We start from the raw sequence: 26,166 nt of genomic DNA on the forward strand, positions 1-26,166 counted from the left end.
TTGGTAAAATGATTAAGCAAAACTCCGACTTTTTAATTTAATTATTTAGTTTCTTGCAAAAAAAAATCATAGTTAGTGTGATGCATAATTTGCTCATAAATCTGCTAAGATGGTAGCAGCAACCTTGTACAGTGAACTAAAACCCAGCTACATCCAATACAGTAGAAATGAGAAGGGCAAAAAGAAAAAAGAAAAAGAAAAAAAAGAGGAATATTTTGAAAGACACAATCTTATGAAGAAAGTGATTTCTAATCCTAAAAATTATACTTGTAGCTCAAAAGACTATATGCCACATGCCTTGATACTCATCCCCTGAGTACAGGTACACAAAACCCTCCTTGAAACAAATGCATTCTGAATCTTGCCTGCTTCCCAAGAAACTCCTACCCAAAAGAAAGACATAAAAAGAAAAGTAATACTATTTAGTAGTTTACTATACGACGGTTATATAAATAAAATGGCGTGACGTTGGAAATCGGTTCTTAATTTTTTATTTTAATTTTACAAATACTGATCGAAAAATTGAATTTCACTGTCATATCATCAAGTTAGACATCATTAGCATTACTCATAAAAAGAATGAAAGCATCATTTAATGAGGGATCCACGCAAGCATGAGAAGAGCAATGGAACCCCATACTCATTAGCATCTAATAATTGGTTGTTGGATTTTCTTCCAGCACTCTCACCCAGTGGAGCAACTTGGCCACCGACAAAAAGCGAGTTCGTGTCCGGAGCGGGCAGGGTGGGTGAGAAATCAGTCGGTCCATAAATGGTGGCCGGGCTCTGATTCCTTCTGTACATGCTCGCAGTTCTCCTCTCTGCTTCAAGAAAGTGACGGAGAGACGGAGTATTGCTCCCGTTCACAGCATCAGTCGTCAGCTTTGAGCACAGTGAGAACAACCAAGGCTTGTGCTTGTAGCCCTTTCTGTCTCTTGAGGTTTCTGCTGTTCTCCCCCTTGCTGATCTTCGTGAAAGCTCTAAAATGCTAGAAACCCCAATGAGGCTGCCGAGCGTGATGCTTTTGTCGTGGAAGAATGACCCAGTTGACTGAAAACCAATCCCATTGAAGAAGAGTTCAAGGAGGAAACACAGAGCATGAAATGAAAACACCATAGTAGCATTATATTTTATACAAAGAAAACAGCTCCACATCTAAAAGAACACGTTGAAGCATACATACAGGGGCAAACGCCATCATAGACAACCATGTGGAAAGAGTTAAAGTGATTTCAACTTTAAATAAGCATAGCTTAGAAAAAAAAAAACTTTAAATAAGCATGAACATGAGATTAATTAACTGAACACACATCCACACATGCCAAAGCAGGTGGGAAACATCAAACATTAAACATAGATGTAGAACTTTGCACAGAAACAGTTTTCTGTCATCTTGGTAACTTGTTGAATCGAACTTTGAACTATCTTATCTGGAAACTAATTGCTATCTAGTGAAGAAATCAATAGCCTTTTATACATTCGAACTTTTGACTATCTTATCTGAAAACCAATTGGTATTTGGTGAAGAAACCAATAGCCTTTTAAACATTTTCGAAATCGCATTTGGCAAGACATATTTTAAGAACATATAGTGATGTGATTCTTAATCACCAAAAAGGGAAAATGGGTCTGAATCAGAGGTGTATGTTCATTCTAGTCCATACTTGTAGGTCGTGACAGTTTAATAATTATATAGACCTATACATAACAAGAGAGGGGGAGTGTCCCGTGGGTAGCATTATCTCTCGTTCTTTTTATGATTCCTGTCAAAAACTGTTTGTCAGCAGAGCGTGTGCAGAGTGTCATCATAGAAGCAAGTAGACAAGTATAAAGGAAGGAGATAAGGGTGTTTTGTTTCCTTCTCAATGTTCCATTGCTTTCTTCTTTTCTTTTTTTGTCTTTTGTTTTAGAGGGATAGATGTATTCCTTAAGAAAGAAAGATATACTGACCGCAGTATCAAGATCTGAAGAAGAAATGGTGGAGGAGCTGGAAGAACCGGTGAGCAAAGTGCTGAAGGAGACTGATCCAGACAAATCACGATTTCTCACAAACCCAACTCTCGCATTCAGTGGCCTCAAGCCCAAAGGCCACCCTTCTTCCTGCATTCCAAACATATCCTAAAAAATCTCCAAAATGCTTAGGGAAAAAAAGAAAAAGAATCAACAGTACCTGTGGTGCGGCCATGATTCTCTTGCCCCAAGGATTCGGAAAAATGGGACTGATTGATGTACTATGAGAAGTCCGGTGAGGTGACCTCAGAGAAAGAATGAAGTGTCATTTCCACCATTATCCACTATTCTGACCCAAAGTAGACAGCAAACCAAGGAAAAGGAAGAGAACATTAAAGAAAAAAGAAGTAATTTTCTGGTATTGCAAAGAACAGTGTTGATGAGTAAAGAGGATGCACAAGAAAGTTAAGTAGTTTAATCTCAAGCAGTCCAACCACATTGCCTTTGAGCGCAAAGAGTCAAGCAAAACGTTCATTGAGAAAGAGAAAGAGAAAGAGAGAGAGTGACGTCTTACCGTTTCTTTGAATGCATCTTTGGCTCGGCAGACAGAATAGCAAGCGGAAGGTGAGGAGGAAGTGAGAATAATTTTGTACCAGAGTGTGATAAAAGGGGGAGCATCACACACACACACACTGCAGAGAGGGGCAGTGGGAGGCAGCAACTCCAGTCACTAAATGACCATTACGCCCCCCGGGTTCACTGTCAGGCGATTCTGCTTTTGTTTAGACGTATAGATAATAGACCCCCCCTTTAAAAACAGGATTTTTTTTTTAATAGAAAAAAAAAAAAAAAAAAAAAGGTTAGAGAAATTCAGGATATTGAAGCTAGTTAGAGCAGAGATGGGTTGTGTTATATTTTAATAACGAGAGAAGAAGATGCCACACTGAAAAATTCAAAAGGAAACCGTTGTGCTTTGGTGGAATCAACTGCTTCATTGTGTCTTTCCAGGGCACCTTTTACTTTTTGGTCCACAAGCTCTCTTCTTTTTTCTTCTTTTTTTTTTTTTTTTTTTTTTTAATCTTTGGGTCTGACACAAACTTCGCTTAGTATCTCGTAATTCAGCCCAAACTCCACCACCTAAAGTCTCAGGTCACAAGAGCCCTCTTACAAATTTCAACTAATTTGGATATCTAATTACATTAGATCTCAATCTCTCCCCACCTCCTCTTTACCGTCTTTTTATTCTTTCTCTTAGCTCTTCAAATTATATGAAAAATATTAGAAACATTTGCTAATTTTTCAACTAAAGAAAAAAAAAATTAAATTATTTTTCTAAAAAATATTTTCAACTACAGAAATTTTCGAAAACAAAACATTTGATACAGGAACAAATGGGGACCTTAAAACAATTATCCTCCGGGCTCCATTGGCCCAGTAGATCCAATAGCACTGCCAATCCATGATTGTCGGTGTATCACCAAGAGTAGGAAGGTGTAACATCTATGGGAAAGGGTGGGTGGGGGATTGGTGACATATAACTACTGTCCTTTTTCCCTACTATAAGAAAGAAAATGATATTTTGTCTCTTTAGTTTGAATGGCACCAATATCATAAGAAGCAATTAGGTAGGGTTCTCACTCAGCAGGCATATACAGATACAACTTTTGCTTTGCCTCATTTTTACAATTCTCAATAAAATCCTTTTTTTTTGTCATACATCAAGAATTTAGTGAATCAGAAATTACTGTGTACAAAATTGATCCTTTTCAACTCTGGACTTGGCTTGCACCAGGTCGATATTCTCCAATTCCAAGCAGGTCCTGCGAATTTGAAACATGTATTGAAAATTTCAGCAGAAAAGTAGGCAATATCAATACGAAATCTGCTTCTTGATGTTACTTTAATTTACCAAAATTAAGTGCTGACATATATCCATTACCATTACCCCATTATCAACCAACTTCCTTGGGGAAGAAGGAAGTTATAGAGATCTTAAAGAAGAGAAAACAAATCATTGAGGTAGTTTCATGTGCATAGAGTGTACCACTCTTTGGTGTGCTATTGAAAAAACGAATGTCACTTGTACCAAAGATTAATCTTCATGTCGCAAATAGCTTTTTCAGAAAGCACTAGTGCATGAAATATCAAATAATACAAATCATGGCTTCCAAAGCAAAAGAAAACTAACATCAGCCTAAGAATAGGAGTGGAAATGAAACAATGCAATTAGGATAATGGATCACGCACCATTTCCTGCTTATTGGTTCGCTAAGGAGAAGAAAAGTTCATTAGGTTTTTTTTTTTTTTTTTTTTTTTTTCCTTTTTTCCTTTTTTTTCCTTAGTGACCCATTTTGAACTATGAACTTCTGCTTTCAAGTTTGCTACCCCTTGGGGTTAAAGCACCAGGAATCAGTTAATGAGGCAAGACAGCCCATCCTGATATTACTGATTCAAATAATGAAGTATTTGAGTCATTAACAGGTCAGCGTTGAAGCCCGAAACATTGTTGTAGCACTTCCAAGCTAGTCATCTCAAATTGTCATCGTATGTCTAGAAATCTATCCCTCTATCCTAACGTTATATCAAAGTCTTCAGTAATCTTCATAACAAAAGCTCCAATATTATCTTCTTCAGTAGAGGTATATAACATTTACACTTGACAACAAAATTACTACTTCTGTCTTTGGAACTACATCTCGTAGAATCTGCAACCAACCAATGGTTTTTGAATCTCCTTCCTTTCATAAACAAGGGGTGTGATGGATGGGGTCACGGTTTTGATCCCATTTGATGCATTAGTTGCATCTGCCTATCAAAAAGATGTGACTAAGGCAATAAGGTCAATATTGTTTAAGCCTCAATTCAGGTACAATGCAAGTCATTTAATCCATACAACTTTTTCTATCTTATCTGGGGCACCTATTAGGATCCACAGAAAGGAAAAAAATTTATTATTAAAGCTGCAATTTAACAATATGGTAAGGCTCTAAATGAGCTAAGCTGGCCAACCTTTGCCTAATTGATTGAGCGTGCGATTACAACATTAGGCTAAGCTCCACTTGATCGTTTAAGCTACTGTGTATTGTAATGTCATTCGAAGAAACCAGCCATAGTGAAACATACAACTAGTTGTTGAATCAAAAGCACATTTAGGCACAAGCCAACAGGAAGAGGGAAAGATATACCTGGCAGGCTTTATTTTTGGCTCTGGTCTCTGCTGTACTGGGTATATCATGATTTGGTTTTAAAAACCTCTTCTCACGCCGCTCACATGAGCCCCATGCATCTGCGAATCTACCACCTCTGATAAGAAAAGAAGAGAAGTGCAAAACAGTAATCAGAGCAAAAAATATATCAGATATACTAAAAATGATATGACTTCGTCCTGGAAAGCTAGAAAACATACTGCATGTATGCTCGAACTACAAATTCAGCACGCTGAACATTACGGTTCTCATCAAACTCAATGGTCTTGTCTTTGATTTCAAAAGAGAGATTGAAGTAAAATGATATCTTCCTCCAGCCTGCTTAATACAGATGCCCCATGTTACATCTACTGCTCCATGTTGAAACAGCAAGAGAGAAGATACCCATGACTTTTACCTGATTTTTTTATGAAAGGGTTTCCAGAAATCGTTATGTAATCAGTTTTCTCCAAAATCTGTCCATTGAATGACATAAAAGACAGCACTTGATTAGAACAATGTGCAGGGATTCCATCGGAATGTTTTATGTGGTACGTGCACCCATCCATTAAGCAACCATGTCACAACTGTCACCATGTTATGTCTATTATGCAGATACATTTAGTTCATTCTGAACAAACGACTACTAGAAACTCAGAATTCCAAACATTATGCTTCAGAACCCATCTGAACAAGCAGAAAAAATGGCAAGTTACGCAGGTAAGAGTGTAAAGTACCAAAAAAAAAAAAAAAAAAAAACACAAGTACATTCAAATTCAAAAACTTGCTAGCCACCCAATCAAAGAAGATGATAGGGTCACATTTGACAAAAACGACTGGAAATACAGTATGTAATATACTTCTGTGCAGGAAAACTCAAGTATGGTTGCTTCTTAAGGTAAACACACAACAAAGCTCAAATTCACCAAAATGCCTGAGCAGAAATAGGACAGAGGAAGATGCTAAAGAAACTTCCTCCAATATCAAAAGAAGCATGATGTACAACAAGAAGTCTTGTGAGCACCAATTATGGACAGATTCTACCATAGGAATGTAGTCGTCTCTCATCAAAATAACGCTGGCCTTAAATATTATATCAATTACTATGAGTGACATACTCATACCATATCTGCCAGTCAGCAAACCGCAATGGATTCTATTACAGTACTGCCAAATTGTCTCTTCAGTTTTATATCTATACATTACGCCATATCTTCCATTCATATAGGTTGGAAATGGGCAAAACGAACAATGGCAGAGCACCAAATCCATCATTGTTGAACTTGATATTTTGTATATGTTATATACCGCACTTCTAAGTAACATCAACATGATACAAAATTATTCGCATATATTCCATTAGCTCATATGCAAATAATACAAATTTGAAAATCTAATCAAAGCAAAACACAAAACACAAAACACATCAAAGTAATTACCGCCATAGCAGCATTCTGATACTCTTTGAACAGCGAAACCGATGGAAATCTTCCAGACAAGCTATGCCTCACATTCTCCTCCTCTCTCCACCCATAGCTCCCGGAGGAGCCCTCCGAACGAGCGCTAATCTCCTTCACGTCGAACCTCCCAATCTCCGGCGACAAATGCGATTCCGGAGACGAATACACCGGCGTGGTAGGCGTGTGCTGCACATTCCTGAGCAGGACGAGAGGGCTGCTGCTCTTGCTCACTTCCGAAGCGCAAGTCCTGGCGATCTTGCGCGGCGGGCGATAAATCCAGGGTTCGTGCACCACCTCGCTCTCGGCCGAAACCCTAGAATCGGCGTCGGCGGAGGTGGGGGTCCTATGGTTTCTAGGGAGCTTTGTTGGCGGCGAGGGGCTAGAGGATAGGGGTTGGAAATTAGGGAATTTGATCGCGAGCGGTTTGCGGGACTTGGAGGAGGAGTGAGATGCTGCGGCGGAGTCGATTACGGCCCACAAAGCGGCGTCATCGAGGTCCTTGTCGTCGGCGACGGTGTAGGGAATTGGGGAGGCCATTTGTGGAATTAAGGCATTTAACTTTGGAGATTAGGAAAACAAATTAGGGTTTTACCTGAGAAATTATGGAGGTGAGAAGATTTGGTTCATCTCTTTGGGTCTGAGAAAGAAGGAAATGGGCACGGCGCGCGAGACCGCTTTTCAAATTCAAATTGTGGGAGGCACTGAAACGGCGTCGAAGATTTTGATTAAGTCGGTTTAAGCCTTTAAGGTATTACTTTTTTTTTTTTTTTTTAACATGTCCCCACAAGAGGGGAGGATGATTCTAACTAGTGACCTCCGTTTCATTAGGGCCTTAGGGGTGGTCTCAGCGGATAGAAATGGACAAAAATTAGCCTATGGATTAGGGGTGTCAAAAATTACCGGGGAATCGGAACCGAAACTGAAAAACCGGGAAATCAGGGAGCAGGTTCAGGTTTCGGTTGCAAAAAGCCAAAAACCAAGGACCCAGATTTCGGTTACGGTTTTTGGTACCCGGTTATAACCAGGTACCAAGCCGGGGTACCCCGGTTCCAGTCCCCAGTTTTGGCCAAAAACCAGGAATCGGGACCGGGTTGATACTCCTACTCTGAACGTAAAATAATTTCTAGAAACTGTTCCCAATATTTTTAAGTATTTGGTGCAATGAAAAATAAAAGTTAACGAAAAATATTTTTGGTTTGATTAAAAAAACCTCTTTAATTTTTAAAAATTGTAAACTATTTTCCAAATTTAAGCATCTCATTCTCAAATCAATATATCAAACTAGGACATTGCCTGGACTACGTCAATACTTCACCGGCCATTGTCAGGATTGCCGAGACTTGGTTGTGACTCCACTTGGATCTAGTTGGGACTCAGCTTGGTCAGCGCCAGGACTTAGTCGAGACTTTTTCGCAATTTAAAATTGTGATTTTCTGGCCAAACGCCAGAAAATATTTTTCATGAAATCATTTTTCAGGAAAATAAACTTTTTTCTTGAAAATGTTACAAATATATGCTTCTCATGTGCTTTTAGAATACATATTACTTTATTAAACTAGTTTATATAAATTAATTACAATTTATAACTGATTGTTGTTGTGGTCAAATTCTATACTCCTCCTTGTAGATGTCAGTCAGCCACTCCGAGTAATTTCTAGGATTACTCTTGTCTATATACACATAAAATGCAAAAAGAAAATCAAAAGAAAGAAATGAATATCAGGTCGCGTTTGTTCCATTTCCCTCTGTAAATGCAAATATCAGTATTTATGAAAAAGGCCAAAAAAAAAAAAAAAACGTTTTCACAGAGATGTACAGAGACGTTTCTGATGCAATCCAACAATATGCTTAACCGCGTCCCTTGAAACGACATAACGCGGTTCGCTCGAAACGCCGAAACGGAGTGCAAGATTCTTCACCTTCTCCAGAGTCGCCAATCAGATCCAAATCGTCCTTGAGATCCACAACTTCGTCGCTCCTCCAATTGCCCCGGTTCTCGCTCTTCGAATCTGCCATGAACACCTTCAATTCATCGACGGGCCACTCGAAATCCTTGGCCACTTTCTTCGGCTTCGCCTCCGGACGAACCTTCTTCGCGCGGCCGATCTTGGAAGAGACCGCGGAGAGAAGAACAGGATCCAGGTAATCCTCGAGCTTCTTCTTCTCCTTCTTCATTGTCTTGAACTCCGTGAAACTCACCTTAAATTGTGAGGAATTGCTGCTTGGAACGCCATCTCTGGCATACATAGTCGAATTAAACAAGAAGAAATTAAATTCCAAAAAAAATCAGTAGAATTGCTCGTGATAGAGTGAGAGAGAGAGAGAGAGAGAGAGTGAGTGTGTGTGTACGGAGATGAGATGGATGAGGTTGGAGGAGTAGAGTGGAGAGAGGGAGGACGAAGAAGGCGTCTCCGTATGTCTTCGACGGTCGCGAGAGGACTTGAGCCTTCTGCTCTGCTTCTGTGCATTGTGTTTTCCCGCCTTCAAACAACAATTTCTACTATATATATATATATATATAATGACCGATCATATAGTTTGTTAGGATTCTCATCTCAATATTGTAAAATAATTATAGAATATAAACGTGATATATAACATTATTTTCTTTATATTGAAAAAAATTTATTTATTACTTTTGATCTTTCATTACTTTTAGAATGATTAGTAATTAACCTTAAGACAACTTATTTTATATCCAAAGATTATCTAGTTTTTTTTTTTTTTTTTTTTTGGGTAAATATATTATAAGTTACTAGGTCAATGCGCCAAAATTAAATTTTCCCATAATTTTTTTTTTTTTTTTTACTCCCTAGATCAATCGAAATGCCAATAAAATTCTTACAATCAAATTTTGGTAACCTTAAAATTAGTTGGGCAAAAACATTTTCCTTTTAAAAAAAAATCCTCCTAAAACATTTAATTGATAGTTAAAATGTAAACTATGTCCAATGGACATATACGGCTAAATAGGTGCTTAAAATGTTTAAAAAAATGGGAAAATATACTTTAGCCTTTTGAATTAACAATCATTTTCAACTTAACCCCACAATCTAACAAGTGTGACAGTTTGATACATCAAACTACCAATTTGTGTAAAAAAAAATTACTCCTAATCATTATGTTGGATGGAAAAGTAGTCATGTGCCTTGCACATTATCTTTCTTTACTACAAAGTTTCTAAAATACCCATTTTAAAAAAAAAAAAAAAATTAAATTAATAAAATTAGAAAAACTAATATAAAAAATCAGTTAAAATATTTATTAAAAAAAAAAAAAAAAATCCCACCCCACTGCTGGCTAGGCCACCCCTCAAATGCAAAAAGGGGTGGCTCTGCACAATAAGGAGTGGTTCCTCTACCCCTACTTTTCTTTCTTTTTTTTTAGTGGTAAGTTCTTCTAAGGGAAAATTTTTCAATAGTCAAAGTGTGGTTATTTTAGGAAATGTCCGGCCAAAAACGTCACTTTCAAGGCTTATTCAACCCTAATAAAGTGTCCTATTTGACACAAATTGATAATTTGACGTATGAAAATGTCACATCTAAGAGCTAAATTGAAAATGACTTTTAGACTTTTAGTTAGGAGATTTAAATATATTTGTCCCCTTTTAATAAATATAGTTATCATATTAATGGCATTGATCCCTTTTATTTAGTATAATTTAAGGTTGGGATGTTACACTTTTAATATAGTCAAAACTTTTACTTTTTATTTTTTATTTTTCTTATAAAAAGGAATTATTTATTTATTTTTAAATTTGGCCAGATTTTATATTTGCTTTTTTAGTTTTAGGTTTTTTCTAGAAGTTTTAATATTTTTGTTTTTATTTTACTAAGGATAGTTTCGTCATTAGAATGGACATTGCTAAGTTTTAGTAGTTTTAGGGGGACATTGTCACAATTGAAAGTTTGGGAAGAACATTATCAATTGGATGATAGTTTGAGGAGTGTATTTGGACTTTACCCTATTTATTTATATATTTCAGGCCTACAATGTATGTACTAATTAACAGGCAAAGTACGTACATAGGTTATTTAAAACTTACGATCATCGTTCAATCTACTGCATTACATGATCACCTTCACTCCTTGGGCTAAGCACAAAAATGCAGATGCATTTCACAAATCTGCACCGTCCATCAATTTGTTGCGCCATCCAGTTCAATGCACATACACTTACTTTCTTGCGCTCGATCGCTCTAGGCCAGCCCAAACATTTTCCCTTAAGAAATTTACCATTTGTTAATTGGACAGTTCTTTAGTTTTATATATGTTAGTAGGATACAATTTACTTTTACGATCCCTTTAATAAATATATTTTATGTGCGCACTCCATTTTTATAATTGTGATAATATTAGTAATAATCTTGACATCTAAAATTCAGCGTGGTTTCTTTTCTTTCAATTAAGTTTTAGTAAAACAAATAATCCTTTTAAAACCAAAACAACATTTATATTGGTCCAACGACTTGCAGTTTATTAAAACAAACAAATTGAACAAAAATAACAACATATATATAAATTTAATATATCACTACACTTTATATTATTGTAAAACATCTAGGCTTTTGGTAAAAGCACTTCATTCACCAAATTGTTTAGGTTGATGGATGAAGATCCAAGTGGACCAGTGGCCTCCTCGGCCAATTTCTTCCACTCCATGACCTTTTTTCTCATTTTCTTACCCTTGTCTCCCTCCATCAACTCTCTCACAATCTTCTCCACTTCATCTCTATTGGCACGATTATCAATCTCCATGCCAATGTCCCATTCATTGCAAGTATACTTGGAGTTTGTTTGCTGATCTGCAAAGAATGGCCAACAAAGCATTGGCACTCCTGCGGTCATACTTTCGACTGTTGAATGCCACCCGCAATGAGTTAAGAATCCTCCAATTGAGGGGTGGTTCAGCACTTCTTCTTGAGGGCACCAACTGGCTATTAGACCTCTTTCTTTTGTTTTTTCATTGAACTCTGGTGGCAAAATGCCCAATTCACCTACTACTAAATCTGGTCTAATTACCCACAAGAAAGGGTGCTTGCTATTTGCAAGTCCCCAACCGAACTCAATAAGCTGTTGTGGTGTCATGACGGTTATGCTGCCAAAATTCACATATAATACTGAGTTGGATGCCCTTGAGTTGAGCCAATGAAGACACTCAGTTTCTTCTACCCATAAACTATACCCAATTGATTTCAAAGGGTCATTGTGTGAGTTATTGAGCAGAAGTTGGAGAGGACCAATGGCATATAACCGAGGAAACATGGGGTAGAGAGCATCCAAAACTTCATGCTCTAACGCGTCAAATGTCTGAATAACGATTGCTGAAGCTTTGGCAGCTCTCTCTACTGCTTCAACAACAAATTTGAACATAACATCATTTGGATCTGTGGTTTGAATAAAGCTCGGGAGATCCCTCAGTTGGATGTCTCTCATACCTGGAATCCAATCTATAACTGTGTCTAGATATCCATTTGTTAGATAGCTCTCATCTGCAAAAACAAATAATGTTTTTTAGTTCAACAAAATGTAATTAAGGCTCTGGACGTAAAATTTTTTTTAATGAAAAGTAATTTTAGGAAAGAAAAATGAGAGAATTGCGAGAGATAGTGCATGTGCGAGAATGTGAATCAAACTCGAAAAATAGTTTACGCTTTTATAAAAGGAAAATCATTTTACGAAAATTAAATAAAGTTTTTGTGGTCAACGAACAATATTTTTGTTGATCACAATTTTTATTGTACTAAATACTGGAAAATAAGAAAAATGTTTTATAGAAAACATTTTATATTGAAACAACAAGAGACTAAAAAAAAAGAAAAAAAGAAAAGGAATTTGAAGATTTCGGTAGGGTATTTCCCTTTTTGTTATACCTTTTAGTGGCGTGAAGCCTTTGTCCCTGAGATGAGAAAAATGCATAAGAGCCATTAAGGTGCAAGCAGAGATAGTGAAGAGCATTGCAATAGGGATTCCAAGTTCATGAGCAGCGGTAATAGTAAATGCCATGAAACCATCGGAGACAATACAAGTCACCGGAGGATTGTTTTCAGTGTTGTGGAGTTTCCGGAGCAAGTCGGAAAAAGGAGCCAAGAAGTTCTTCATAATGGAATCGCAAAGGGCAACCACGTCTTGAGTGGCGTTGGGATCCGACGAAGGGAGGCTGTCGGGAATGGTGACGAATTGGAAGTCAGGGAGACCATCCAAGGAGTTGGAGCCTCTCGATCTCAGAAAACGTTGGTGGTTGAATTCAGTGTTCACAAAGGTTATGTGAAAGCCTTTGCGGTGGAGAAGCTTTGAAAATTTGAGCATGGCCTTTATGTGGCTTTGGGAAGGGAGTGCAACACAAACTGCATGAGGCTTTTGATCTGCTCCTTCCATTTCCTCTCTTTCTGTGCTGATCTTCAGATTCATGGTATCTTGAAAAATGAGGCAATCTATAAATAGAGCTATTTGATGATCATGTCAATTTTGGCTTACAATATCTTCTTCCCACTTGACTATAATTCACGTTCTAGATTTACGACAAATGCACCGAACCGGCGGCTGGTGCTAGAAATTTATCTATTTGGACTTTTTGACTTGAAATTCTGTCCACAAAATAATTGAAACTATATCTTGTTTCTACCTCTTGTATTAGAATTTTTTGCACTACTCACTGTACTTAGTCTTCCCGGTGTCTTTCTGGTCGGGCCTTAAAAATGTAATGTGAGTTTTAAAATTATTGTTAAATTTGAGAGGATTATTATTAAATTTTGATCTATTGGTGATTTAAAAAGCCACATCATATATAAGAAGACTCTAAAAAAACTTATTACATTAGTTCATGTTCATTTATTAAACTAATTCTATTTCGGCTAATTGATGTATCGTAAATAACTTCTCATGTCAACAATTACTTTAAAAAAAAGGAAAGAAGCCACTTAAGACAGACAACGTCAGTCAATATAAAATGAGTGTAATAAATAGGTGAGAAGACTAGAGCATTATTATGAAATTTGCATTGGTGAGATGATGTTTATTTTTTAACTTACCTTTTTTTTTTTTTTTTTTTATCAGTCACTTAAAATAAGTGTAATGGTATATACTCAACTCTCATTTCGCTCTTATACAACTAGGCTGATGTGGCAGTACCTATAAGTTATTGGATCAGTCTTTATTTAAAAAATAAAAAATAAATAAAATTAAGAGCAGATAGCATTCACATCATCCCAATTACATAAGAATAGGATGATAATTGAGTATATAACGTTACTCTTCAACAAATATCACGTTCTCAGTATAAAATAAAGGTTATAAATAGGTGAAAAGAATAAAATAATTACTAATAATAATAATAATAAAAGTTAATTCAACCACCGTTCTTTTTTGATTTTTCTTTTTTTTCGACGGAACTGAAGAGTACAAAATTCAAATCAGAATTGGAATTGCAAAAAGATACGAAAGCAAGAATTAAAGAAGCCAAGTTAGGCACTTTAACATTAAAGAAGCCAACTCTGACATGATAATCTTACACAATTTTAACTATGACGTGTAGCTTCCTCGAATATCCGGCACTCGTCATAAGCAAGAAACAATAGAATGCAGCCAAACTTTTTGCACCGAAAAAATCAATTGGATATGCTTGTTGTAACAGTAGATAAACGGCAATAATTGATTAAATTAATTAATTAATTTTTGTTTTTTTGTGAGTACATAAGAAAGCAACAAACTACAAATTAGGAAAGTAATAAAAGATCTGAAGGGTCTTTTTCACTAGCAATAGGAATTGAAAGAAAAGGAAAAAAGTGACAGGGAATGCATCTAGAAAATTTTTTGGCCGCGGCCCAATGTGCCGCATAATGAATGCAGAAATTTATACTTCTGATAACTTTCCTAACTTTTCAAAAAAAATATGATGTGATAGAGTCAATAGTATCCGAAATAAGAGTCATGATTCAGAGCACGCCTGGCGTGCTTCACTGTTGAAGCACGCCTGGCGTGCTTCACTGTTGAAGCACGCCAGGCTAAATTTTTTTTTTTTTTTTTTTTTTTTCAAAAAAATTAAAATAATAAAATAAAATTACGGCCGGCGTGCTTCACTGTTAAAGCACGCTCAATATCTTTATCCCCGAAATAAGGACAAAGATAAAGAGCACGCATGCCGCGTGAAAAAAAAAAATTTTTTAAAAAAAATTTTGCACTGTCGTGCGTGGGCGTGCCACGCACGACGCGTGCTCCCAATCAGTGCTCCCGAAATCATAGAAGAAATCCGCAAAGATTATCTCAGCCGAAGATTTTAGAAAGATTACAAAAAACGAAAAAAGAAATGATTGCATATTTGTTAATGTCTGAAGGACAAAAGACAAAAGGTGGGCTCGCTTGTAAGAACATAAATACTAGTCTTTTCATAGGCCGACCATTTTTTATAAAATTAAATAGGGGTAATATTGTGTACCTTTCACTTTACACGAACGTGATCCATTCGATTTCAATCATTCTCCATCTATGGTGGTCCCTTCTGTTCAAAATAATTGTTCGTCATAAATTGTGAACCCCAAAGCTGTTACATATTTATAAATTTGACGTCACCCATGACAAATATGGATTGGGATCCTCTCCCGCCCAAATTGATGGCTAGATGGTTTAGGAGAAATCTTATGGTCATCCATATGCCATGTGTCTCACTACTAAAACATTAATAAAATATTATTAAATATTTTAAAAGTAGATAAAAATTAAAATAATAAAATAACATAATAATATTTTATTTTGTTGTTGTTTGATATGGCCTTTGGGAGTGGCCAGACCACCCGCAAGGGCCACTAATTGGCCTGAGGGTGGCTTCAGCCACCCCAGACGACCAGTTTGGGGTGGCCAAAGCTACATGGGCATCAATTTTATGGAAGCATTTAAAGCATTTGAGAAATATACATATCTATCTAAGAATGGTAGGTACTTTCTTGGTGTTCTCTTGGTCCTCCATTTTCAAAAAGCCTGCAAACAACCACCATAATAATACAAAAAAACCTACCACTTTTACTTCCTTTTTCTCTCATGCTCTCCATTTTCAGATGGCATACTCCCTTTGAGAAACGGTTTTGGCTGCCCACTATGGGCGCCAATGGGAACCATAGAATATATTTCTACCTTTCAGCAACATCAACAAGCCCCAAAGTTGAAACCCATAATTTCATAACCAAATCCGTTGCACAACATAAAAAGTTAAAGAAAACCCAAATATTTTCGAAATTGCAGAAAAATAACATGCAAAATTTTGAGAAAACCCAAAGTCCCAACATAAATTTACAAAAGGGAAAAGTATACTTTAATTCATCTCCAAGAAGAATATCTCATTGTTGTAAATCGAAAAGTAACACATACAGCAAATCACAAGTCGAACGAGATGTTTATGAGATTTTAGAAGAAGTGATTCTCTAATTTTACAATATATATTTTGCTTATAAAGAGTCTATAATATAGACTTGGAAGCACATCCTTTGAATCAAGGCCCAAATCATGCATAGTCAGCCTTTTTGACTTCTGAAATTTACTATACAATAAATTCAGATTTTCTAAATTTGTTCCTTTAACATTCTCCCTTAAGCTAAAATGGCTTGAAGTGCAATGCGTTTTAGCTTGAAGTTCACAATATAAATATAGACTTTTATAAATAAAAACATGAACAAGAAAATGTGTTAAAAGCTTCAATTTCGATTGAAAATTCGCTGAAAACAGCAACGAACGGTTGAATCTTGCCGTAAACCACTATGGGCGGTCGGATGTCACTGCAACACACCAAAGGGCTGTCGAATCTGCCGCAAATACCAAGGAGCAATTGGATCTCATTGCAAATTACCAAGGGACAGTCGGATCTCGCCGCAAATACCAAGGGGCAGTGGAATCTCGCCACAAAACCACGAATGGACGGTCAGATTTCACTGCAAATTGCATTACCGCAAATTCATAGTGAAATTAAAAATTTATATGGCTCTTAGATTATATATTTATATATTTATTTATTATTATTATTATTATTATTTTATATTATTTTTTGTGGGAAGAGGAAAGAGAGGTAGATGAGTTTTGTGTATAGTGGGGTGAAGCTTGAGTGTATGAATAAAGGTTGCAAAGAAGCTGCGAGAAGAGGATGTTGTTGGCTTAGGGTTTCAACAAGGCACTGTGCAGCAATCAAAGAAAAACCAAGATTGTAAGGTGTTAACCAAATTGCTTTGATACCATGTGAGATTTTAGAAGAAGTGATTCTCTTATTTCACAATATATCTTTTGCTTACCAAGAGTCTATTATATAGACTTGAGAAGAGGGAGCACATCCCTTGAATCAATGGTTAAATCATGCATAGTCAGCCTTTTTAACTTTCGAGATTTACTATACAATAAGCTCCGTTAGTTTCGCTGAAAAATAATTTACGGAAAATGATTTTCGTATTCTCGGGTGTTTAGTTCGACGTAAAATAATAGTCAACGAAAAATATTTTCTTTTAGACCAAAAATTCTTCTTTAATTTTCGGATGCATCTCATTCTCAAATCGACGTACCCTACTAAGACTCGCCCAGGACTCCGCCGAGACTTGACCGGGACCCACTCAGGACTTGACTAGGACTCACCCAGAACCCACTAGGGACCCATCGGGACCTAATTAGACCTGCATGGGACCCGACCGAACCTACCTCGGACCCCGCTAAGACCTGAGTAGGACCTACTTGGGACTCGACCGGACCTACCCAAAACACGCCCGGGATATGTCCGGGACCTACATGGGACGCCACCGGGACTCACCCGGGATCCGCCGAGACCCCACTTGACCTGCCCGAGACCCACCCAGGACTTGACTGGGACTCGCCCGAGACTTGACCGGGACTCTCCCGAGACCCCGCCGGGACTTGACCAGGACACGCCCAGGACCTGCCTGAGACCCAGCCGGGACTTGCCCAGGCAAGTCCCGATCATTGTCCCGGGCAGGTCTGGGGTGAGCCCCAGGCAGGTCCTTTTCGAGTCTCGAGCAAATCCCGGTGGGGTCCTGAGCGGGTCCTAATCAAGTCCCGGGCGGGCCTTAGTCAAATCCGGGGCGACTCCGGTCAAGTCTCGGGTGGGTCCAGTGCAAGTCGCGGGTAGATCCCAGTCAAGTCTCAGGCAGGTCCAGTCAAGTCCCGGTCAAGCCTTGGGTGGGTCCGCGGCAAGGCTTGGGCAGGTCCCGGCGGAGTTCCAAGACCTGCTCGTAAATTTAGAGTTTAATATGATTTAGACCTTGACCGGGACTTGACTGGACCTGCCTGAGACTTGACTGTATATCTCTGTGTGTGTGTTAAACACCGTAAAATATTTTTTAGGAAATCATTTTTCAGGAAAAATTGTTCCAATGGAACTCATTTTATGGCAAAACGAACAGAGCCTAAATTCAAATTTTCTAGATTTGTTCATTTAACAATGTTAGGGTTCGCCAAGGTCACAAGAGTTCAAAACGACTTGAAAGGGAGTTGAAAAAAATTCTCCGAATTGGTTGTCTTTTATTTGCATTTTCTGTGTTGAAATATCAAGACAATATGGGTTAAGGGCATTTTAGACTTTTAGACATGAACAAAAGGGGTATAATAGGAATGGACAAACTAGCACACGTGAGGCGGTCTTCGTTAAGATTTAACAAAAAATTCTAATGTAAGAGTGACATTGTAAACTTTTTTAACTTGAATATCTGACATTGAGAGTTTTAAAAGTTTTATGGGAGTAATTGCAAAAAGGGGATCGAAAATATCAGGAGAATAAGTGAAATCAGATTAAAATAATTAAGGTGTAATAATTTGTTCATTTTATCATGGATGTTAATTCACTGTTAGTCATAGGAATTAATACTCAATTCGATCATCACCAACAATAAGGTGGAAAAATAGTAATATAATTAAGTAGGTCCAACAGCTTGCGGATTATCAAAACAAACAAATTGAACAAAAATAACAACATCTATATATATATATATATATATATATATATATATATATATGATCACCATAACACTTTATTATTGTGAAACATCTAGGCTTTTTATAAAAGCACTTCATTCACCAAATTGTTTAGGTTAATGGATGAAGATCCATGTGGACCAATGGCCTCCTCGGCCAATTTCTTCCACTCCATGACCTTTTTCCTCATTTTCTTACCCTTGCCTCCTTCCATCAACTCTCTCACAATCTTCTCCACTTCCTCTCTATTGGCACGATTATCAATCTCCATGCCAATGCCCCATTCATTGCAAGTATACTTGGAGTTTGTTTGCTGATCTGCAAAGAATGGCCAACAAAGCATTGGCACTCCTGCAGTCATACTTTCGATGGTTGAATTCCACCCGCAATGAGTTAAGAACCCTCCAATTGAGGGGTGGTCCAATACTTCCTCTTGAGAACACCAACTAGCAATTAGACCTCTTTCTTTTGTTTCTACATTGAACTCTGGTGGTAAAATTGCCGATTCACCGACTACTAAATCAGGTCTAATTACCCACAAGAAAGGATGCTTGCTATTTGCAAGTCCCCAACAAAACTCAATGAGCTGCTGTGGTGTCATGACGGTTATGCTTCCAAAATTCACATACAATACTGAGTTGGGTGCCTTGGAACTGAGCCAATGAAGGCATTCAGTTTCTTCTACCCATAAATTATACCCAATTGATTTCAAGGGTCATTGTGTGAGTGATTGAGCAAAAGTTGCAGAGGGCCAATGGCATATAACCGAGGAAACATGGGGTAGAGAGCATCCAAAACTTCATGCTCTACCACGTCAAATGTCTGAACAACGATTGCTGAAGCTTTGGCAGCTCTCTCTATTGCTTCAACAGCAAATTTGAACATAACATCATTTGGATCCGTGGTTTGAATAAAGCTCGGGAGATCCCTCAGTCGGATGTCTCTCATACCTGGAATCCAGTCTATAACTGTGTCTAGATATCCATTTGTGAGATAGCTCTCATCTGCAAAAACAAATAATGTTTTTTAGTTCAACAAAATTGTTAGGTTATGTTTTGGCTCATTCGGTTTGCGTGTAAAGTTGGTGAAAATGAAGCATCTTAACATGTCTAGAAAACAGATTCTAGAAGGCAGGTCCGAACCCCCAGAAGCCAGGTCTGAACCCAATTTCCAGAGAATACCTGTTGAAGGGCATGCCCGGACCGCCAGAAGCCGGGTCTTGACACAAAAACCAGCAAGCTTGTTTTGATGGGCAGGTCCAGACCGCCAGAAGCTGGGCCCGAACCTGATTTCCAGAAGTTGCTTTTTACAGAGCAGGTCCAAACCGCTAGAAGCTGGGTCCAGACCTGATTTCCAGAAACTGGATTTTGAAGGAGAGGTCCGGACCGCCAGAAGCTGGGTCCGGACCTCATTTCCAGAAAGCGTTATTTTTCTGAGATGTTCGGACACAAGATTTGGAGGTCTGGACATCACTATGTTACGCATATGTAACCTTAGCCATGTCCGGACCCCAAATTAGCCATGTCCGGACACGGCAGCTTTGTTATGTTTTATTTTCTATTTAAGCAAACTGATTTGCCATTTATTTATACGTATTTTTTGGAGAGCAAAATTAGAGAGCCTAGAGAGAGAGATTTTTGTTCTAGGTTTGTTTGAGAAAAGGTTAAATACGTAAAGCCAATCGGAGTTCTGGTGAAAGGAAATCTTATAGAAGAATTGTGCCAGATGTACTAGAAAGGGCTACTGCGGTAGAAGTCAAGTGGGTCGCTTGTCGTGTACAAGGAAGAGTAAATTGCAAAGGTTTTGTAATTCTTCTTGTATTCCGTATTCTTCTCATAGTGGATTGATTTCCTGGGTTTGGCTGTCCCGGAGAGGTTTTACATTTAGAGAATTCTCTAAATGGTTTCCTCTTCATAACCAAATATATGTATTCTTGATTTTCATTACATATATGTATTTGGTTGATTATTGATTGTTAGGTCAGATCTTATTCCGCTTAATATTTGTGAATCACCTAGACATTTGAATAGGTGTCGTTTGGAGTCGTTTTAGAATTTTCAAAAATGTAATTAAGGCTCCGTTTGTTTCGACGTAAAATTCTTTTTGATGAAAAGTATTTTTAGGGAAGAAAAATGAAAGAACTGCGAGAGATAGTGCATGTGCGAGAATGTGAAGTTCAAAGTCGAAAAATAGTTTACGCTTTTATAAAAAGAAAATCACTTTACAAAAATTAAAGGAAGTTTTTGTGGTCTACGAAAAATATTTTTGTTGATCACAATTTTTATTGTACTAAATACTGGAAAATAAGAAAAAAAATTTATAGAAAACATTTTATATTGAAACAATAAGAGATAAAAAAAAAAGAAAAAGAAATTTGAAGATTTCGGCAGGGTATTGCCCATTTTGTTATACCTTTTAGTGGCGTGAAGCCTTTGTCCCTGAGATGAGAAAAATGCTTAAAAGCCATTAAGCTGCAAGCAGAGACAGTGAAGAGCATTGCAATAGGGATTCCAAGTTCATGAGCAGCGGTAATAGTAAATGCCATGAAACCATCGGAGACAATACAAGTCACCGGAGGATTGTTTTCAGTGTTGTGGAGTTTCCGGAGCAAGTCGGAAAAAGGAGCCAAGAAGTTGTTCACAATGGAATCGCAAAGGGCAGCCACGTCCTGGGTGGCGTTGGGATCCGACGGAGGGAGGCTGTCGGGAATGGTGACGAATCGGAAGTCAGGGATACCATCCAAGGAGTTGGAGCCTTTGGATCTCAAAAGTCGTTGGTGGTTGAACTCTGTTCACAAAGGTTATGTGAAAGCCTTTGTGGTAGAGAAGCTTTGAAAATTTGAGCATGGCCTTTATGTGGCTTTGGGAAGGGGTTGCAACGCAAACTGCATGAGGCTTTTGATCTGCTCCTTCCATTTCCTCTCTTTCTGTGCTGATCTCCAGATTCATGGTATCTTGAAAAATGAGGCAATCTATAAATAGAGCAATTTGATGATCATGTCAATTTTGGCTTAGAATATCTTCTTCCCACTTGACTATAACGCTCGTTCTAGATTTACGACAAATGCACCGAACCGGCGGCTGGTGCTAGAAATTTATCTATTTGGACTTTTTGGCTTGAAATTCTGTCCACAAAATAATTGAAACTATATCTTGTTTCTACCTCTTGTATTATAATTTTTTGCACTACTCATTGTACTTAAGTCTTCCCAGAGTCTTTCCGGTCAGGCCTTAAAAATGTAATATGAATTTTAAAATTATTGTTAAATTTGAAATAATCGTTATTAAATTTTGATATATTAGTGATTTTAAAAGTCAAATCATATATCGGAGGACTCTAAAAAAACTTATTGCATTAGTTCATGTTCATTTATTAAACAAATTCTATTTTGGCTGATTGATGTGTTGTAAGTAACTTCTCATGTCAACAACTACTTTAGATAAAAAGGAAAGAAGCCACTTAAGACAGACAACATCAGTCAATATAAAATGAGTGTGATAAATAGGTGAGAAGACTAGCATTATTATGAAATTTGCATTGGTGAGATAATGTTAATTTTTTAACTTAAACTTTTTTTTTTTGTTTATCAACCTCTTAAAAAAAGTGTAATGATACATACTAAACTCTCATTTCGCTCCTATATAATTAGGTTGATGTGGCAGTACCCATAAGTTATTGGATTAGTCTTTATTTAAAAAATAAAAAATAAATAAAATTAAGAGCGGATAAGCATTCTCACATCATCCCAATTACATAAGAATAGGATGATAGTTGAGTATTTATCGTTACTCCTCAACAAATATCACGTTCTCAGTATAAAATAAATGTTATAAATAGGTGGGAAGAATAAAATCATTACTACTAATAATGGTAATAAAAGGGTTAATTCAACCACCATTCTTTTTTGATTTTTCTTTTTTTCGACGGAACTGAAGAGTACAAAATTCAAATCAGAATTGGAATTGCAAAAAGATACGAAAGCAAGAATTAAAGAAGCCAACTTTGGCACTTTAACATTAAAGAAGCCAACTCTGACATGATACTCTTATACAATTTTAACTATGACGTGTATCTTCCTCGAATATCCGGCGCTCGTCATAAGCAAGAAACAATAGAATGCAGCCAAACTTTGTGCACCGAAAAAATCAATTGGATATGCTTGTTGTAACAGTAGATAAACGGCAATAATTGATTAAATTAATTAATTAATTTTTATTTTTTGTGAGTACATAAGAAAGCAACAAACTACAAATTAGGAAAGCAATAAAAGATCTGGAGGGTCCTTCTCACTGGCAATAGGAATTGAGTGAAAAGGAAAAAAGTGTCAGGGAATGCATCTAGAAAATTTTCTGGCTGCGGCCCAACGTGCCGCATAATGGGCGCAGAAATTTGCACTTCTGGTAACTTTCCTAACTTTTCAAAAGGAAGATGCTGTGGTAGAGTCAATGGTATCGGAAATAATGGAAGAAATCCGCCAATCAAGGGAGAGAGCAGGCTGCTGGAGAGCCAGAATGACAACTTGGGAATCGCCTTCTATAATAAATTTACCAATATGAAGTGAAGTAGCTAGAGAAACTGCCAATTGAGCTGCAAGAGCTTCCCCATAATTAGGAAGACAAGCCGGGCTAATTTGAGAGAGAATCCGAATAATAGAGCCATTTGAATCTTGACAGTTTGAGAGAGAATTTGCCAATTGAGCTGCAAGAGCTTCCCCATAATTAGGAAGACAAGCCGGACTAATTTGAGAGAGAATTCAAGTAATAGAGCCATTTAAATCTCGACAGACCGCTGCTTGAACAGAAAAATAATCTCTAATGGCTGAATCAAAGTTAATCTTAAACCAAGTCACAAATGGAAGAGTCCAAGTTTCTTCTGGGAGAGAAGACCTAATATTCCATGCATGAAAATGTTCCAAAGTAATTTTGTTGATATAAGTAGAGATGGAACTGTTGGCGTGAGTCCCACAATTAGCTGTCAGCGTGAGTCTTGCAATCAGCCAGTTGTGGAAATCTTAGATTTAGGAATCCCTTCATTCAAGGGATAAACATGATTGTAGGCGTGAATATTGTACAGACATAGAATAGCTTCCTAAAATAATTCCTTGTATCTCTATATCTTGTACTCAGTTTTATGAAATTGATATGAAAGAAAGTTACGTTTGACATGGTATCAGAGCATGATCTTGGGTTCCCTGTTTTTTGATCAGGCAGGGGTCAAGATTTTGCTCGGCCTTCATGGCTGACTCCACTGAAAAAATCCTTGATAGTCTAACATCAAAAATGACGGAGGTTTTGTCAAAGGTCCAGACCTCCTCCTCTCCCATCACTGATTCCCCGATGGTACCAATCAGCATCAAGTTGGATGGTTCCAACTATGGATTATGGTCCCAGGTTGTTGAGATGTACATCTCAGGAAAAGACAAACTGGGATACATCAATGGAGACTACCCCCAACCACCAGAAACTGACCCTTCCTTTCGTAAGTGGCGCACTGAGAATGCCATGGTGAAAGGCTGGTTGATCAACTCCATGGACCATTCCTTGGTCGTGAACTTTATTCGCTACCCAACGGCTAAGCAGGTATGGGATTCTGCTGCCACAACATACTTCGATGGAATTGACACCTCGCAGGTATATGAACTCAGACGTCGTGTATCTCGAATGAAACAAGCAGGCGGATCTATAGAAAAATACTATAACGATCTACAGGGTTTGTGGCGAGAGATCGATTTTCGTCGACCGAATCCAATGAAATGTGAAATTGACATACAAAGCTACAACTCCATTTTACAGGAGGAGCGAGTATACACTTTTCTTGACGGACTAGATGATCGATTGGATCATGTTCGGAGCGATGTTCTTCGCCTGAAACCTTTCCCTTCAATTGAGCAGGCATATGCTCACATTCGAAGGGAAGATCTCCGACAATCTGTGATGATATCGGGAGCAGAAGCAGTGGCTAGTGGTGCTGTTATGGCCATCAAAGGCGTGAAATCTGGCCAGTCACACAAGTTCGGGTCCTCCTCACGCTCCAAAGGTCATTTTGATGGGAATAAGTGCACTCACTGTGGGAGTACAAAACACACTCGGGAAACCTGTTTCAAATTACATGGTTACCCAGACTGGTGGCACGAATTACAAGCCCGAAAGAAACGAGATGCTCCTGGAACTGAAGACATCCCAGGTCGAGCAGCGGTAGCCACGGCTGGATCCCAATTCTCTCTTATTCCCGTGGTTGAACATTCTACCTCAACCCCAGATCAAGGTAATTGTGGTCAAGTTTTTTGCAGCCCTACTAGTCGGAATGATGATGCCTGGATTATCGACTCCGGAGCGACGGATCACATGACATTTGATCCAAATGACTTCTCCAACACAACTCAGCCACGAAGGACTTGCATTGCCAATGCCAATGGGGCCACTTACCCAGTCACAGGGGCTGGAACCGTGCCCCTGTCTCCTTCTCTTTCTCTAGCTCACACACTTCTTGTTCCCTCCCTCTCCAACAAGTTGTTGTCTGTGAGTCAAGTTACTGAAGAACTTAATTGTGTTGTGCTGATATACTCTACTTTTTGTCTTCTTCAGGATGTTCTCAGCAAGGAGATTATTGGGCGTGGTACTAAGAGGGAGGGACTGTACTACCTTGATGACTTCAGCCCAGGCAAAGCAAATCACATGCACCATCACACAAGTAGTCATGAACGGCAGATTTGGCTATGGCATAGGCGCTTGGGGCACCCATCATTTGGCTATCTCCGGCATCTACTCCCATCTTTATTTTCCCATTTGCAGACTGTGGACTTTAAATGTGATACATGTATCAAGGCTAAAAGCCAACGAGTTTCTTATCCAGTTAGCTTGAATAAAACTACTACTCCATTTGCATTGATACACTCCGATGTGTGGGGACCATCCCCGATACCCACTACCTCTGGTCACCGTTGGTTTGTAATTTTTGTCGACGATTGTACTCGAATGACATGGCTCTATCAGCTCAAAACCAAAGACGAAGTTTTCACCATATTTCAAGCATTTCATGCCATGGTTCAGACTCAATTCTCTTCCAAGATAAAAATTCTTCGCTCCGACAATGGTGGCGAATTCATCAACCACAGATTTCAGGCCTATTTCCAACAACATGGCCTCCTCCATGAGACCTCATGCTCTCACACACCACAACAAAATGGTGTCGCCGAGAGGAAAAATCGGCATATTTTGGAAACATCCCGTGCCCTACTCCTTGGAGCAATGGTGCCGAGCTGCCATTGGGGGGATGCTGTAGCTACTGCCGTGTACTTAATCAACCGTATGCCATCTAAACTTTTACACTTTAAAACCCCCTTACAAATCCTCTCTACTCATATATCCCTTCCTTCAATATTGATGCTTCCTCCTAGAATTTTCGGGTGTGTTGCTTTTGTCCACCTCCACAAGAATCAACGTACCAAATTGGACCCATGTGCTGTTCGGTGCTTATTTTTGGGCTATGGTTTACATAAAAAAGGCTTCCGGTGCTATGACCCCACTACCAATCGAACCTATATCACCATGGACGTTACATTCCTTGAGTTCGAGAATTTCTATCCTTCACTGGTACCCAATTCTTCCCTTCAGGGGG

At 38.1% G+C, this 26,166-nt stretch overlaps 4 protein-coding genes and 1 pseudogene across 7 annotated transcripts; all 5 read right to left on the minus strand.

Annotated features, from left to right (window-relative positions):
- Nucleotides 1-296: 296 nt before the first annotated feature.
- LOC132191483 (uncharacterized) lies at nt 297-2,703 on the minus strand. Of its 3 annotated transcripts, XM_059606519.2 has the most exons (5): nt 2,525-2,703; nt 2,171-2,294; nt 1,951-2,100; nt 569-1,050; nt 297-383 (listed from the first exon to the last, which is right to left on the minus strand). In XM_059606519.2, the coding sequence occupies exons 2-4, from the start codon at nt 2,183-2,185 to the stop codon at nt 589-591; spliced, it is 627 nt and encodes a 208-aa protein (XP_059462502.2). In that variant the 5' UTR covers nt 2,186-2,294; nt 2,525-2,703; the 3' UTR covers nt 297-383; nt 569-588. The 3 variants fall into 3 exon arrangements, with proteins under 3 accessions (XP_059462502.2, XP_059462500.2, XP_059462501.2); XM_059606517.2 differs by lacking the exon at nt 297-383 and having other exon boundaries at nt 515-1,050; XM_059606518.2 differs by lacking the exon at nt 297-383 and having other exon boundaries at nt 515-1,050; nt 2,171-2,299.
- A 774-nt stretch (nt 2,704-3,477) lies between these two features.
- Nucleotides 3,478-7,281, minus strand: LOC132161900 (peptide transporter family protein). The gene is made up of 5 exons (XM_059572119.1): nt 6,575-7,281; nt 5,554-5,611; nt 5,357-5,474; nt 5,136-5,253; nt 3,478-3,770 (listed from the first exon to the last, which is right to left on the minus strand). Exons 1-5 carry the CDS (start codon nt 7,130-7,132, stop codon nt 3,717-3,719), a joined length of 906 nt encoding a protein of 301 aa, XP_059428102.1. The 5' UTR covers nt 7,133-7,281; the 3' UTR covers nt 3,478-3,716.
- A 1,125-nt stretch (nt 7,282-8,406) lies between these two features.
- On the minus strand, nt 8,407-9,063 carry LOC148583463 (uncharacterized). Its single transcript, XM_088511470.1, has 2 exons — nt 8,945-9,063; nt 8,407-8,831 (listed from the first exon to the last, which is right to left on the minus strand). The coding sequence occupies exons 1-2, from the start codon at nt 9,061-9,063 to the stop codon at nt 8,444-8,446; spliced, it is 507 nt and encodes a 168-aa protein (XP_088367596.1). The 3' UTR covers nt 8,407-8,443.
- A 2,024-nt stretch (nt 9,064-11,087) lies between these two features.
- On the minus strand, nt 11,088-13,159 carry LOC132162609 ((R)-mandelonitrile beta-glucosyltransferase). The gene is made up of 2 exons (XM_059572883.2): nt 12,468-13,159; nt 11,088-12,086 (listed from the first exon to the last, which is right to left on the minus strand). Exons 1-2 carry the CDS (start codon nt 13,003-13,005, stop codon nt 11,155-11,157), a joined length of 1,470 nt encoding a protein of 489 aa, XP_059428866.2. The 5' UTR covers nt 13,006-13,159; the 3' UTR covers nt 11,088-11,154.
- A 5,463-nt stretch (nt 13,160-18,622) lies between these two features.
- On the minus strand, nt 18,623-21,500 carry LOC132162561 ((R)-mandelonitrile beta-glucosyltransferase-like; annotated as a pseudogene). Its single transcript, XR_015909323.1, has 2 exons — nt 20,962-21,500; nt 18,623-19,553 (listed from the first exon to the last, which is right to left on the minus strand). The product of XR_015909323.1 is annotated as a (R)-mandelonitrile beta-glucosyltransferase-like (transcript).
- Between the last annotated feature and the right edge of the window lie 4,666 nt (nt 21,501-26,166).

This window comes from Corylus avellana, chromosome 10 (assembly GCF_965113065.1).
Source record: "Corylus avellana chromosome 10, dhCorAvel1.hap1.2, whole genome shotgun sequence".
Lineage (NCBI taxonomy): Eukaryota > Viridiplantae > Streptophyta > Magnoliopsida > Fagales > Betulaceae > Corylus > Corylus avellana.

Excerpts from the sequence above, each read along its gene's own strand:
- LOC132162609 (XM_059572883.2), bottom strand. The coding sequence starts at position 13,005 with ATGAATCTGAAGATCAGCACAGAAAGAGAGGAAATGGAAGGAGCAGAT. Across the intron at positions 12,087-12,467 it reads AGGCTTCACGCCACTAAAAG|ATGAGAGCTATCTAACAAAT; the intron begins GTATAACAAAAA and ends TTGTTTTTGCAG.
- LOC148583463 (XM_088511470.1), bottom strand. The coding sequence starts at position 9,063 with ATGCACAGAAGCAGAGCAGAAGGCTCAAGTCCTCTCGCGACCGTCGAA. Across the intron at positions 8,832-8,944 it reads ACCTCATCCATCTCATCTCC|AGATGGCGTTCCAAGCAGCA; the intron begins GTACACACACAC and ends TATGTATGCCAG.
- LOC132161900 (XM_059572119.1), bottom strand. The coding sequence starts at position 7,132 with ATGGCCTCCCCAATTCCCTACACCGTCGCCGACGACAAGGACCTCGAT. Across the intron at positions 5,612-6,574 it reads ATCAGAATGCTGCTATGGCG|ATTTTGGAGAAAACTGATTA; the intron begins GTAATTACTTTG and ends TTCAATGGACAG. Across the intron at positions 5,475-5,553 it reads CCCTTTCATAAAAAAATCAG|GCTGGAGGAAGATATCATTT; the intron begins GTAAAAGTCATG and ends TGTATTAAGCAG.
- LOC132191483 (XM_059606519.2), bottom strand. Across the intron at positions 1,051-1,950 it reads CTTCAGATCTTGATACTGCG|TCAACTGGGTCATTCTTCCA; the intron begins GTCAGTATATCT and ends ATTGGTTTTCAG.